The 16,094-nt window shown below is 43.6% G+C and overlaps 1 protein-coding gene across 3 annotated transcripts in view; it reads left to right on the top strand.

The window, feature by feature from the left end:
- Nucleotides 1-16,094, top strand: part of FBXW7 (F-box and WD repeat domain containing 7) — a 541,360-nt gene that overhangs the window by 391,116 nt on the left and 134,150 nt on the right. For all 3 annotated transcript variants that reach the window (XM_078775834.1, XM_078775836.1, XM_078775835.1), the window contains one exon: nt 12,819-12,955. In XM_078775834.1, coding sequence (XP_078631960.1) covers nt 12,819-12,955 — 137 coding nt within the window. The remainder of the gene's footprint in view (nt 1-12,818; nt 12,956-16,094) is intronic.

The following is a 16,094-nucleotide window of genomic DNA, read 5'->3' on the forward strand; positions in this document are numbered from 1 at the left end:
GAGCACCTTCATTAAGGCTTGCAGCATCTCCTATTTCTACCTAGACCTAGACAATCACATTTGCAGAACGGGTGTTTTATTTCCCTTCATGTTTAAAAATCGATTTATTTCCTTTTCAACTTATCCCCACGTTTTTTGAAGAAAAAAAAATGTGGGGAAATTGTAATTGGCTCCATCTATTTATATCCATCATGTTATTTCCTCCTAAACGGTTGTGCAAAAATTCAACCAAACTTGGTAGTTATGATCACCACATGGCACAAAGGTGCAATATCAGTATCATTTTTGGCCTCGACCCTTGGGTGAAAAGGTCAAATACCAAAAAATGCAATTGCAGGCACATTTTGTAACATTTTTAAGATGAAAGTTTGTATATGCAATCAACATCGGGGGATGCATAAAATATTTAATAATAGGGCACCCTCTTAAAGACTGGGCACCCTCTTAAAGTGGTCATAATGGTCAAAATAAAATGTTTTTAGCTCAAAATGTGATCTTGGGTCATTCTTGGTAGAACCTTTTGCAATTTTTACCTCCACCACCGAAGGTGGGCAGAGGTTATGTTTTCACTCATGTCTGTCTGTCTATTTGTCTGTATGTCTATGTCTGTTCGTCTGTCTGTGAACAGGATATCTCAAAAGGTTGTCGACGGATTCTGACGAAATTTGGTGGACAGGTTGGGTGTGTGACGAGGACAAAATGATTCGATGTTGGTGAAGATCCGGATCCGGATACCAGAATTTTAAAAATGATTCTTCACCATCGAGTGATAGAGCTAAAAACGATATGTTAACACGGTATGCACTCAAAAAGGTATGCACTGATTTGGACGGAACCTGGTGGACAGGTTGGGTGTATGTATGATGAGGACGAATCGATTTGATTTTTGTGAATATCTAGATATGAGAATTTCTTAAGTGATTCTTCACCATTGAGAGATTGGGCCAAAAGAGATCTATTGCATGATCTCAAAAAGTTGTAGACGGATTCGCACAGTACTTGGTGGATAAGTTGTGTAGGTGACATGAACATTGAACAAGCCAATACGATTTTGGAGGTCCAGATCCAGATCTGGCCTATTAGTCGGATATAAAGCATAAACTGTTCAGCCTGGCAGAGGAATGCACTCTACCGAGTGCCGTTCTATTTCGGCTTTGCTTTAGGTCGGAATCGTGGGGATTTGCAATGGCACACCATCAACTTTGCTCTGGTTTTACTTATTCTGGGGTTTTTTTTGTCTTTGTTCAAGAGATCGATAGCACTTTTAGCATTTGTGCAAACCAATGTCCCCTTGCTTTATAAAACTGGCACCATGTTCACCACAGCATCGTGTTTGCAATGAGAAGAAGCACCTCTGTGTAGTTCGTTGCTTATCTTCTTCCGAGCAGTGACTTTCTCTTGCCTTGCGGAGAAGTTCTTTCGAACAGCACAGGCTCCAAAGGTGCAATGAAACTTTTTATCTCCCTTTGCACCCAGAGTACTTTTCATTGTCACCTTGTAACACGCTGGTTGAGGTCTCAGACAGGAATGAAGATTGCTCATTATAATTTGAAGGAAAGGCGGTGTTCTTATTACCTTTTCCTGTGGATTTTTTTTTTTTTTTTTTTTTTACATTACTTTCATTGCTCTGATCCCACAGGGCTTGTGACGGACCACAATTCTGGCTCTGTTATATTGATCTCGAGGTACCGAAGATGTTGTCAGCTCAGTGCACTTGTGCATTGCCTTTTGGCCCTCTTCCTTTTAATTTTGACATGTAGTAGCCATTCAATGAGCCGTTACCCCCCTCTCCTTCCTCCCACCCTCTCTGTGCACACGATCTGAGACAAATTTTAACGGCTTCAGATTTAAGGTATCTTCCATACTTATGAAACCAATGAACCACTAAATTCTTTAAAATACGTGAATGATAACATTTTCTCCAGGCCCAATGGGAATATAAAAAAACACCTTTAGAGGCCATTTTTCCCCGCAAGCGGGGGTTGGCCTTTTTCGGGCACGTGGTTGTTGTTGTTTTTCGGTCCCCTTTTTGAAGCAATGTTTTACGGCCGGATGCCCTTTCTGCCGCCAACCCTGTTTGTCGCCTTTTACGACAAACAGGGAATTACCAGTGAACTGGTACTCAATTAGCCGACCTCGGAAGGATGACAGGCTGAGTCAACCCCCCTGGCGTTAATTCAGTGATCGACCGGGATTCGAACCCAGGATCCTAGGATCCTAAGCCGGCACCCTAGCCGCCCGTCACAACTTTGAGAAAACGAATATTATTTTAAACGTTGGCATTATGTCGTAACATTTCTTCCCATATTCTCCATCATATTGCATATTGCATATACATCATATTGCATCATATTCCCATATTCTTCCTGTTTCCATGCTTGATGCTAACAAACGACTCGATGAATGGTCTGCTCCAAGTTATCGCTAAATCTTCGGTTTGTAATCAACTGCGTGTCCTGTCAAACACTGTTTTTAATGCCTTTATCTCATGTTCCGATGCCCCAGCTAGCCTAGCCACCCAAAATCAACTTTGCTCCTGAGGCTCCGAGATAAAACCCAGCTGCAGCAAGGACGATAAGTTTCCCACTAACAAGTTATAAATGGCCTTTTAATGAGTTTATACGTTCAAGCTCATTAATCCCCCATATTTGAAATGACCCTCAGTCAACCCTGGTGTTGGGCTAGCGGCTAGGGTGCCGGCTTAGGATCCTAGGATCCTGGGTTCGAATCCCGGTCGATCGCTGAATTAACGCCAGGGGGGTTGACTCAGCCTGTCATCCTTCCGAGGTCGGCTAATTGAGTACCAGTTCACTGGTAATTCCCTGTTTGTCGTTAAAGGCGGCAAAAATGGTTGGCGTCAGGAAGGGCATCCGGCCGTAAGACATCGCTTCAAAAAGGGGACCAAAAAACAACAACAACCACGGTTCCCGAAAAAGGCCAACCCCCGCTTTGCGGGGAAAAATGGCCTCTAAAGGTGGTTTATTTGAAATGACCCTCAGTGGTGTCACTGGTATTATCTACCTTGGACTCACCTGAGGTCCTGGTGGGAAGCTGACCTTTCAGTACAGGAGCAATCACGACGTTATTGAGCTGCGGGAGTATCCTTCCTGCATACATCTCACGTTCCATATTTTGGCCATAAAGACCCCCCACCCACCCATCCACACTCTCTCCCAAATGGAGCAGGCTCTTTGTGACTGAATAAATATTAACTATTACATTAGAACAATGTATCAACGCTTTAAATGCTGTCCTTTTACTAATTTTATAGCGCTTTTTATTTCGCCTTTTCCCTCGTTCGAATTAATGCTTTAGTTGTGTTGGCATTTTCAGCGACACACGGGGATGCGCATGCCTGGAACACTAAATTGAGGGCATTAAAAATTAAAATATCCTTGTAACCATACCAGGGTCCTTCTTTGTGCTCGGCCATGCATACAGATGGGTGGACACTTCATCATTGACTAATCTGCCAGGTATGGCTGATACTGTGTTTTGTGGAATCCCATAGGCCTTGCAGCACATCTGGTCAAATAATTTGAAGGGAATGGATGATAAATATCATATCATGCTTCCTTTCGGTGTTACCTAAAATATAAAACTTCAGCTTTAAGTTATCTGCAGTTTTCTTTCTCTTATTTTTGTGATGTGTTAAATAATTATGTGTAACTAGCAGGCAATCCCGCCCGCCGGGTGAGAGTACCCTTCTCGGCCCACCTATGTTGGGCAATGTGCTGCAGCACATTTTTGGAAATGCACTTTGTAATTTTTGTCAATTTTAAACAAATTTTAATGATCATAACATCTATACGATGAGAGCTGTGTATGTTTCACCATTGTTCTCAGATGGCTGAACAGATATTCATCAAACTTCCAGTGGTTCATCAGTGAGTGCTGGGGAGTGTTTTCGACAAAATTTAAAAAATGGAATATTATTGTTTTTTGAAAAAATCGAAAAAGAATAGTTGGATTTTTTTTTTATCGCTCTATCGTGGTGTGTTGGGCCCCCATTCCTTCGTGGGTTTAGGGAAGTCTTTTAGGTGCCCACAAATATAGACTGGGCAATGCCTGGTACCTCTGTTCGTGTAAGATAAAGGAAGATTATTTGCAATACCGGCTACTACCAAAGGTCGTGCTATTTTTTTTTTTTTTTCCAAAGGTCGTACACAATATGGAGCCGCATAAGTACTGGTACATACCGGTGTGTACCCCGGTTTAGAATAGGTACACCGTATCCCTGCGTGTCGTAAGAGGCGACTCAAAGGGTTGGCGTCAGGAAGGGCATCCGGCCATAAAAACATTGCCTCAAAAATAGAACCATGACAATTTGGAGAAGATTGTCATGGGGACCGCAAGGCTAGCCTCCGCTCTTGCAGGGAAAATGGCCTTAAAATGCCTGTTGTTGTTGTTGTATAAGTACTGGTACATATAACCGAAAGGTTTTTAGAGTCACAAGTGTTTGGAAGCTCACTGCGTTGGACTGATGATGCCCCAATAAGGGCAAAACCAGGTCGGTAACTGTGAGTTTTTCCATGCACTTGTGACAGCATCTGAAATAACAATTTTATGATGTAGCGCTGCAGGGTGGCTCTTCCGGAGCTTCGCAGACAGGGCGGGCATTGTGGCGGTGACGACACAGCGTTCGGTCATAGGTTGGAGCACTAAATTATATATTAATACATCACCAAATAAATCTCCATGAAAAATCTCCGATTGTTTGGAACAGTAAATATCACCATTTTACAACAAACGTAACTTCCACACAATATTACATTCACAACAACAATAAGAACAATTACACCTGCAATAACACGATTGCTCTGGAAAAAGAAACATTACCTTGTGCATATTACCCTCATAACAACAACATGATCGCTTTGGAGAAAGAAGCCTGTTGAGGCCTGAAGGCCAAAAGCATGGGGCCCATACGTGCTATGGCCTTCTCAAGGCCCACGACGGCTATTGGCTGCAACCTTTCGATATATATTTGATGATCTTTGCTTTACACTGAAGGGAAAACTGAAATGGAAGGCATAACAATTGTGAATGCTGCATAATGCTTCCACAGATGGCTTGGGCCGACCTGAGCCAGGAACATGGCGTCCAAGACCAGCTGTTCAGCCGATAGGTGTAAGGCAGTTATTCGATGGTCCGCCCACCAATTTACTAATACATACAGTGCCCTCCATAAGTGTTGGAACAGTGAAGTCAAATTTGTTATTATTGCTATATACTCAAGAAATTTGGATTTGAGATGAAAAGATGAATATGAGGCAAAAGTTCAGAAAGTCCGCTTTTATTTCTTGGTATTTCTATGTATACATGTTTTTTACCACTGCAAAACAATAGCACTTTTTATGTTCAGTCCCCCCATTTTAGGTGAGCATAAGTACGTATTGGAACAGATCAACTTAAAGTGAATTAAAGTAGTATAATAGTTCGTATTTGGTTACATATCCCTCACATGCAATAACTGTATAGAGCCTGTGACCCATCGACATCACCAAACTCTTGGTATCTTCCTTTGAGATGCTTTGCCAAGCCTTTGCTGCAGCCATTTTCAGTTGTTGTTTGTATTGGGTTTTTTATTTATTTTAGTCTTCACTTTAGCAAGTGAAATGAATGCTCTATTCACTATTGGATTGAAATCAGGAGAATGACTTGTCCAGTCTAAAATCTTCCACTTTTCCCTGATGAACTCCTTTGTTGCGTTGGCGGTGTGTTTTAATTGGGTCATTGTCTTGCTGCAAGGTGAAGTACTGCTCAATGAGTTTGGAGGCATTTTCTTATACATAGGGAGACAACATCTCTCCGACTCTCTGGAAAATCCTCTCTATCTCTTTGCTGATGACTCCACTCTCTGCCGCTCCATTCCTCTTCCCTCAGATCGGCAGTCTGCAGCCTCCTCACTCTCTGAAGACCTGGACAAAATCACAGACTGGTCAAACAAGTGGAACATGTCTTTCAATCCTGACAAATCTCACACTCTTACTATGTCTCTCCGAAAAGATCGACTGGACAACCCTCCCATCTACTTTCTCAACAATCCTCTCCAAGAAGTTCTGTCGCTGAAGCTTTTGGGTCTCACTATCTGCCATGATCTTTCTTGGGAAAACCACATTTCCAAGCTGGCCTGCAAAGCCAGTCGCCGACTGGGCATCCTCCGTCGTGCGAAGTCCTTCCTTGGCACACCTGAGCTCCTCACCACGTACAAGGCTTTCATCCGCAGCTCAATGGAATACTGCTCTCCCCTCTGGGCCGGTGCTCCTGCCTCACACCTAGCTCGTCTTCACGCTGTTGAAAGCAAAGCATTCAGAATCATTGGAATCTCCCGTGATGAAGCTAACTCCAAGGGCCTCTCACTCACTCACCGCAGGCAGGTTGGTGGTCTTTCCGTCTTCTACCGACTCCTCTCTGGCCTTGCTCCCCCAGCTCTCTCTGTGCTCTGTCCCCCAAATATTCCTACAGGTCGCACAAGATCTGCCAGCAAGCCTCTGATGGTTAAACTGCCGAAATCTCGGCTCTCTGCTCACCTTCACTCCTTCATTCCTCTTTTCTCCCGCCTCTGGAACAAACTCCCACACTCCCTTCAATCCCACTCCTCCCTCCAGGTCTTTAAAACAGCTGTTCACCACCATCTCTTATCTTCCCCCATCCAAAACCTTGATCTTTTCTACCCCCACTAATTCACCCCAGATCCACCTTGTTTGTAATTCCAACTTCTTTCCTGGTAGTCCTGGCAGTGTCCATATGTTTTATGCCTCTCCCACCCCCTTTCCCATGCCTCCCCCCCAAAGCCCTCTCCCTCCCACAGATCTCTCGATGTCTCCATGTCTCTCGGTTCCTGCTCTAAAATGTTGTGTTTGTGTCCTTCCCCCTCTCTCCCCATCTTGTCTACCGCTCCTGATGTTATTTGTTCTATGTGTCGGTTTGTCGGTTATGTGTCGGTTTGTCTTTCTGTGTGATAAATGTTCGCTCTTTCACGAGCCTCGATCTTGTATACAAAAAAAAAACAAAAAAAAAAACATGTTTCTGGACACTTCCGAATTCATTCTGCTGCTGCCATCATTAGTTACATCATCAAAAATATGAGTGAGCCAGTTCCAGAGGCAGCCATGCAAGCCCAAGCCATGACACTACCTCCACCATGATTCACAGATGAGGTAGTTTGCTTTGGATCATATGCAGTTCCTTTCTTTCTCCACACATTTGCCTTTTCATCACTTTGGTAAAGGGTTATCTTGATCTCATCTGTCCATAAAACTTTGTTCCAGAACTCACTGGCTCACCTCTGTACTTTTTGGCAAATTCTAATTTGGTGCTGATGATTTCTACCCTTTGTACTTTTGGCAAATTTTATTTTTTGCTAATGAGAGGTTTGCATCTTGCTCTGTAGTCTTTGTAATTCTGCTGTTGAAATCTTCTGCGAACAGTAGATTGTGATACTTTGACCCCTGCACTCTGGAGGTTGTTGGCACTGACAGTTGTTTCAGAGTTTTTCTTCACAGCTCTTAATGTTTTTTCTGTCATCAACTGCAGTTGTTTTCCTTGACTGATCTGGCCATTGTATATTGCCAAGTACACAGGTGGTTTCTCTCTTTTTCACGATATTCCAAATTGTTGTATTTGCTATTCCCAATATTTGTGCTATGGTTCTAATTGAATTCTGTTATTTCAGCTTCCAAATTTCTTGCTATTCTTTCGTAAACAGTTCTCTGGTCTTCATGTTGGTTTATGCCGATGGACTCCAAAGGCAGACTCCAAAGGCAGACTCCAAAGGCAGACTCCAAAGGCAGACTCCAATGGCAGACTCCAAAGGCAGACTCCAAAGGCAGACTCCAAAGGCAGACTCCAAAGGCAGACTCCAAAGGCAGACTCCAAAGGCAGACTCCCAAAGGCTAAAGCCCAGACTAGGCATTCACCGCTTTTTTATGTGTGAACAAAAAATATAACAAGCAACTCCTGAGCAACAAGAAACACCTCGCAGTCATTTGTTCCAATACTTATGCTGACCTTAAATTTGGAGACTGAAGAAAAAAACTACTATTGTTCTACAATGCTAAAACAAGCATGTCAGGAGACGACGATGGTTCACGAGCGAGCGGTATTCAATGACAAAGGACGGACTATAACCGAAACAGGCCCAGACAGGCCAGGCCCGGAAATGTCAAAACAAAGGTTACTGACCTTGAAATGAGATATAAAATAATATATAATCAGTTATGAGGTTAGTTAACTACACAATACCGAAAATTCAGTTCGATTCCGACAACTTTGAAAATTTGACCTTTGTGACCTTCAAAGGTCAAAGGTCGAAGATTCTGAAATTTGTTGCAAAACTTGTGTTTCATGATGTATGTGATATAATATAAGATCATGTACGACATTTCACCCTATCAGGAAGCGAACAATGTAATAAAACCATCAAAAATCGACTTTTCTAAATTTTGTGACCTTGTGACATTGACCTTGGGGAGAAAATGAAAATGAAAAATCGAGCTCCGTGGGGCTAGACACATGACATTGGCCTAACCAAATACTGAAACCCCTGTCAGATTCCACCACCTCCCTCGGAGAAGATGGAGCTTGAACTCGATTACCCCCTAAAAAGAAATCTTTTTCGGGTGTGGTTCCACCCACAATGGGCGCAATACGCCCACTCTAGGCAGGACACAACTAGATCATGATATCAACCTCCCACCCAAGTTTCATCAAGATCGGATGATATCATCGGGTAGTTATACTGTGGACAGACAGACAGACAGACAGACAGACACCCATGACGAATATAGTGGTCACTCTGTTTGATAACTCGTGAACCAATATGCATAGAAATATCAAGACATAAAAGCTTACCTTCTGTACACTTGCCTCATATTCATCTTTTCATTTAAATTACAAATTTCTTTAGTATATAGCAAAAATAACAAATTTGACATCACTGTTCCAATACTTGTGGAGGGCACTGTATATGCATAGTCAGTCCAAACACAGTTCGGCTATTTCAATATACAGTGCATTCAGAAAGTATTCAGACCCCTTCACTTTTTTCACATTTTGTTATGTTGCAGCCTTATGCTGAAATCGTTTAAATTATTTTTTTCCCTCATCAATCTACACTCAATACCCCATAATGACAAAGAGACAACAGGATTTTAGAAAGTTTTGCAGATTTATTAAAAAGAAAAAACTGAAATATCACATTGACATAAGTATTCATACTCTTTGCTATGACACTTGAAATTTAGCTCAGGTGCCTCCCATTTCTCTTGATCATCTTTGAGATGTTTCTCCACCTTGATTGGAGTCCACCTGTGGTAAATTCAATTGATTGGACATGATTTGGAAAGGCACACACCTGTCTATATAAGGTCTCACAGCTGACAATGCATATCAGAGCAAAAACAAAGCCATGAGGTCGAAGGAACTGCCTGCACAGCTCAGAGACAGGATTGTGTCGAGGCACAGATCTGGGGAAGCCTACAAAAAAATCTCTGCTGCATTGAAGGTTCCTAAGAGCACAGTGGCCTCCATAATTCTTAAATGGAAGAAGTTTGGAACAACCAGGACTCTTCCTCGAGCTGGCCGCCCGGCCAAACTGAGCAATCGGGGGAGAACGGCCTTGGTAATAGAGGTGACCAAGATCCCGATGGTCACTCTGACTGAGCTCCAGAGATCCTGTGTGGAGATGGGAGAAACTTCCAGAAGGACAATAATCACTGCAACACTCCACCGATCCGGGCTTTATGGCAGAGTGGCCAGACGGAAGCCTCTCCCCAGTGAAAGACACATGAAAGCCCACAGAATCTTGTTTCTCACAGTCTGAGAGTCCTTTGTGTGCGTTTTTGCAAACTCCAAGTGGGCTTTCATGTGTCTTTCACTGGGGAGAGGCTTCCATCTGGCCACTCTGCCATAAAGCCCAGATCGATGGAGTGTTGCAGTGATTATTGTCCTTCTGGAAGTTTCTCCCATCTCCACACAGGATCTCTGGAGCTCAGCCAGAGTGACCATCGGGTTATTGGTCACCTCTCTTACCAAGGCCCTTCTCCCCCGATTGCTCAGTTTGGCCGGGCGGCCAGCTCGAGGAAGAGTCCTGGTTGTTCCAAACTTCTTTCATTTTAGAATTATGGAGGCCACTGTGCTCTTTGGAACGAACCTTCAATGCAGCAGAGATTTTTTTTTTTGTAGGCTTCCCCAGATCTGTGCCTCGACACAATCATGTCTCTGAGCTGTGCAGGCAGTTCCTTCGACCTCATGGCTTGGTTTTTGCTCTGATATGCATTGTCAGCTGTGAGACCTTATATAGACAGGTGTGTGCCTTTCCAAATCATGTCCAATCAATTGAATTTACCACAGGTGGACTCCAATCAAGGTGTAGCAACATCTCAAAGATGATCAAGAGAAATGGGAGGCACCTGATCTAAATTTCAAGTGTCATAGCAAAGGGTCTGAATACTTATGTCAATGTGATATTTCAGTTTTTATCTTCTATCCATCTATATATATAAAAGAAAGTTTTTTTGTTTGTTTGTCTGCACGCGCTAATCTCCTGAACGGTAAAAGATAGGAGGAAACCTCTGAAACAAAAAATGTCGTGGCGGGCCCCAGGAAGGTTATAGGCTAGGTGGCGAGGCCGGTCGAGGCCGCTTCGGCCGGGCTGGGCCCATTTCACAATTAAAAGCTGAGCTGAATTGTAGTAGTCAATCTTCTACGGCCATGAGTAAAAGCTGAATTATAGTAGTAAATTCATTCAAAAATAACCCTGGCAACGCCGGGTGCTTTCGGCTAGTTTTTAATAAATTTGCAAAACTTTCTAAAATCCTGTTTTCTCTTTGTCATTATTGGGTATTGAGTGTAGATTGATGAGGGAAAAAATGAATTTAAACGATTTCAGCATAAGGCTGCAACATAACAAAATGTGAAAAAAGTGAAGGGGTCTGAATACTTTCTGAATGCACTGTAGATGGGCGTTTGCATTGGGTTAATGTATGACTGTGCAAGGATTGTCCCTTTACAAAATGTTCAGATCACTATCCCAGGGAATTACTTTTTGAAAGACAATTTGTGTTTTCTATTAAGTATTCAGGTCCAAACATCGAGTCAATGGATTCTAAATAGTTAATAAAGCAGTGCCCTTTATCAGTAAGATAAGCTGCTGTCAACATGAGGCAGGTTGCACTTGATGATGCTCAGGTGAAGGTAATGAAGAGCTTAAGAATTGTCAACCTGTCATCTTGGTGCAATACTTGGCATGAGAGATCTGTGTGGACCACATGGAGAGCGACTAAAATTAGTGGAGGTTTCAACCATCTCTGTCATTCTTTGTATTTTCCTGCCTGTCACAATGTCTCCCTCACTTTTCTTTCCCCTTCCCTGCTCTGTCCCTTTCCCCTCGCTTTCCCCTTTCCCGCTTTATTCCCTTCCCCTCTGCATTCCTTCCTCTTTCCCCTTCCCCTCTGCATTCCTTCATCTTCCCCTTTCCCTCTGCATTCCTTCCTCCTCCCCTTCCCCTCTGCATCCCTTCCCCTTTCCCCTGCCCCTCTGCACCCCCTCCTCATTCTCCTTCCCCTCTGCATTCCTTCCCATTTCCCCTTCCCCTCTGCATTCCTTCCTCTTTCCCCTTCCCCTCTGCAGTCCTTCCTCTTTCCCCTTCCCCTCTGCAGTCCTTCCTCTTTCCCTTCCCCTCTGTATCCCTACCTCTTCCCCCTTTCCCTTTGTACCCCGTCCTCTTTCTCCTTCCTCTCTGTGCCCCTTCCTCTTCTTCCTCTATCCCCATCTTTTACACCCTCTTATGTCCAGCTATTTTTATGCTTAAAATCGAATTATGTGGCTCAGCCGTGTCTTGCTGTCTATTATGATCATTGTATGCCCTATGGGAGAAACTGCTTCCGGACTCTGATTTCACAACAAAGGCCTTGTCAATTGGAAGTGGAGTGACAAAATAGATCGTCACTCGATACATAGTTTCAGGCACTGACATTTTATCTTGTACGACTATAATCTGGAGAATACGCCATGATGTGGGTTTATTGGTTTCAAATTGTTCTTTTTTTCTTTCTTTCTTTTGTTGAGCAACTATTTTCAATGCATCTCTATAAGATTTTATCCATGCGAGAGCTTCAATGAGCTTGCAGCGATTCCTCACATTGCTTTGCCCTAGCGGATTTGTTCTGACATCGCAAACTGGCGAATGTGGCCAGCCTGAAACGTGTGTGTAATTATATTCGAGAATGTTTCCTTCAGGAATGTGTGATACGTACCATTTGTAAGGTGAAAGCCCTCATGAACGGCATTTGGAAGAATGCACAAGCATGGGTTCCTCAGATCGGTGACATTTTTTTCATCACAATGGATTTGTTTGTCACAATGTCATGTAAGGGTTCAACAATAAACGTTCCTTTTTGTGCAGAGTTTATTTTATAGCTGTATGTTTTGGTCTTTTGGGGATGGTTTCAGTTTCTGGAACCTCAAATACCCATTTTTACCTCTACCACTGAGGATGGGCGGAGGTAATGTTTTCACCCGTTTGGCTTTGTCTGTTTTGTCTGTCTGTCTGTGAGCACGATATCTCAAAAAGTGGTGGACAGATTGTGACAAAACTTGGTGGATAAGGTGGTTAGGTGACAAGAACAAGCGATTCTATTTTGGTTAAGGTGTGGCCTATCAGTGGGATACAAAACATAAACTGTTCAGCCTGGCAGAGGAGGTAATGCGCTCTACCGACTGCCGTTCTAGTCATATTATTACGTTTCTGTCTCCAAATTTGGAGCAATCTTTCCGTGTTTAAACACTTCAATTTCTCATTGTCGTGTCTGTAGGTCTGGAGCAACCTTTGCATGTAAAGAGAAGAAAAGCAACAACGCCAAACTTTACGTACAGCCCATGGAAGAGTGCTTACATGCGGCAACACCGGATCGACATGAACTGGCGATGTGGAGAGATAAAGCCTCCAAAGGTAAGTTATCTATTTTAAGTCATGCTGTCTGTCACCTGAGCAAGTCATCGATTTCTCGCGCACAAGCTTGCAACGAAGCTCCATGTAATAGTTTGATTGTTTTACCAGAATGTTCTTCATTTTAGCTTTGGCTGTAGCTGTAACATTGTGCGTTTGCAGAGGAGTTAAGTTGTTGCAATTGCAGACTCAAAGTGTGATAATATTTCTCACATCGACCTAGAATGACCTCCCACCCCCTCCCCCCCAAACCACCCCATCTCTGCAAAATAAGAACAATCTGCTGTACGAGACCCTGATGTATTAAAGATAACTGTGTAACACATGAAGAACATATGCAAAATGCTGGGATAAAATTAAAGCAATAAGATATGAGAAGTGGAAAGCACAACCGCATTAAAATAAATAAACCATTGCAGCGGATAAGACTAAAATGGGTTGGGAAACGAGTTTGTGCCATCTTGCCTATTGCAATCTCCTCTAAAGCCACCATCACGCCCCTAAGGACCCGGGCTTGCTTGGTGCAATATCGGTAGGGAGCCCATCAACTGCTTAAACCCCAAGGACCCACAATACAAAGACGGATGCAGGAGTGTCATTTGAGATATTGCGTGTCATTAGCGAGAGCCTTCATTCATGCTTGCACGCAAGGGAGTCGTACGGTTTAAGTTTCTGCAGAACATTCACAGAAACAAAACATCCAGCATAAGCAAATCCCCACAATGACCCCACAATGCACCGATGTCCTAAGTCAGCTGGGCATTTGGACCACATCGGTGCACAACAGCCCAAGGCAATATAAGCGAGTTAATACGTAACATTTTGGATGCAGTAAATTGTGCGTCGTTACACTGGCCAGGTTTGAAGGGAACTGCAGTGCCTCAAAAAGTAATTTTTGCCAAGCAACGGCTCTTCAAGGAGCTTGTACCAAGTCGAGCTTTCGCTGCAGGTTGTGCATGTAAGACGTGCTTTGGGACAAATAATTACTTTTATTAACTTGTGTTGGGAATGGCCACGTTCTGGAGTCGCACCGATTCCACATTATACCGTTTTTGTGCAAAGTCAAGGCTCATCTAGGATTTAAATCGCGGAGGACGTGGGGTTAACGGCTGACACATAAGAGCATCGTTTCCCAACCGTTTTCTGATCGAGTACCACTTGGAGGTCCCGTACCGTCGCCGCGTACCACCTGGTTCCAGAAAAACTCAATCCGCGTACCACCTGGTTCCAGAAAAACTCAATTCGATAAGATATCAGGCTTATTTCAATTTAATGCGAGGGCTGCATCTGTTTCTTCTCCACCAGCTGGTCGATGCGGGGCATGACTTTGCTCACAGCACATCGGAAATCATGAAATATATCAGAAATCAGAAATAAAAAAATTATCAGGCCAAATCGTTTTTTTTAAAGGTTGAGTCGCGAACCACCTGGAAGGCCCTCGCGTACCACTAGTGGAACGCGTACCACAGGTTGGGAACCATTGCATAAGAGGATTGAGTGGATAGCCAACGCTCACACAAACGTGACGTCAAATTGAAGGTGGGATTTGGTCGGAGGTGAGCAGAAATCTGTAATACAAGTCGTGTGTGTGTGTGTGTGTGTGTGTGTGTGTGTGTGTGTGTGTGTGTGTGTGTGTGTGTGTGTGTGTGTGTGTGTGTGTGTGTGTGTGTGTGTGTGTGTGTGTGTGTGTGTGTGTGTGTGTGTGTGTGTGTGTGTGTGTGTGTGTGTGTGTGTGTGTTTGCCAGCCATGCATTTCCTACAGTGCTGGGCATATTGCATCCAGATTTACGACATCGGATCAGGTAGAAGGTGAGGGGATGGGAGGGGGGGGGGGGAGGGGGGGGACGCAAATTCCTCACGTAGATGTGTATCATGTTGCACTACCTCCAGGTGGGAGAGGGTATTACAAGTCCGCACTCTTTACAGTACAGTATTCCTGCCCCCACGTTTTTCAGTGCAGTGACCTGTTTTGAATTAGAAGCAGCAGGCATGTTTTTGCTTCATGCCCCGGGATTTTTTTATTTTATTTTCGGGAGTGAATGAGAGAGCTGTCAGTTGCTTATACGCTGCTCAAAAAAAGGTATGTGTCAGGAGGACATGTTGCATGCTTCGAAGGTCCCCTGTCGAGCGGCTACTCTGCTTGTAATAATAAATTCATCAATGCAAATGAGAACGATACTGAGCTGCAGCCATGATGCAGTAAAGGGGGAAATGCAATTGGATTCCATCGGCATTAGAAGAGAGGGATAAAGGAATTCAGGCAAGCAAGCAGCCCGGACGGACCTTTGAAGGCGTGCCAACGAGGGAGGTGTTGTATAATGGTGTCCACTCCAGAAGACTGAGGGTGGAATATCGAAAGACCACAACCATTCCAAGTGAGAAAGTAGTCAACCCTGTGTGACATCTTGTTGGGCATTGTCAGGAGCGAGAAGGTCTGATGCAGGTGTGCTTGCCCACATGGGAGAACTCTCCCATGCTTTGACCAAATGCTTTACAGATGATGAGAAGTTTTGCAGAACCAAGGTAGGACAGCTCATCTGCCCTTCTTGCACAAACATATTTCGCATTCCCCTTAAATAGGACAATTCCGCAGAGCATTCAGCGTTTGTCTCTGTGAAACAGGATTGCGGGTGTGTTCGGGTATATTTAGCAAACCAACAAATGAAGCACCTGGGCAGCCATTTCACAATAATATCTCTTTAGAACACTCTGTTCTTTCGGGCACTGTTTCATTGAACGGAGGATAATACAAGCTTCTGAATGCTACAAATCACTCTGCAGAATTGTGTATGTCGCAGAGCATTCAGCATGATGGGCACGGAAATCCGTTTTCACTCAAAGACCTTCCCCAACCTTTGTACTAAGTTTGAATGCATGGGCTGTTTTGAAGTAGAATACTGTTAGGTTTATGAAAATTAAAAGTATGAAGTTTTGTTTTGGAAGAAATGTTGTTGATACTCTCAATTTATTACAAACATTGGCTCAACGATTCCGTATTTGCATTGGATAACTAAAAACCTCATGGTCATTCCATCCTTGATTGGTCATGATTTCACCTTCACAAAATCATCATGAGTGGCTGACCCCAAACACGTACGCGTCAGAACTGGACCCAAATGGTGAGGCCCTTTCGGTGGAGTGG

Source organism: Myxine glutinosa, chromosome 4 (genome assembly GCF_964187855.1).
Source record: "Myxine glutinosa chromosome 4, kmMyxGlut1.1, whole genome shotgun sequence".
Classification (NCBI taxonomy): domain Eukaryota; kingdom Metazoa; phylum Chordata; class Myxini; order Myxiniformes; family Myxinidae; genus Myxine; species Myxine glutinosa.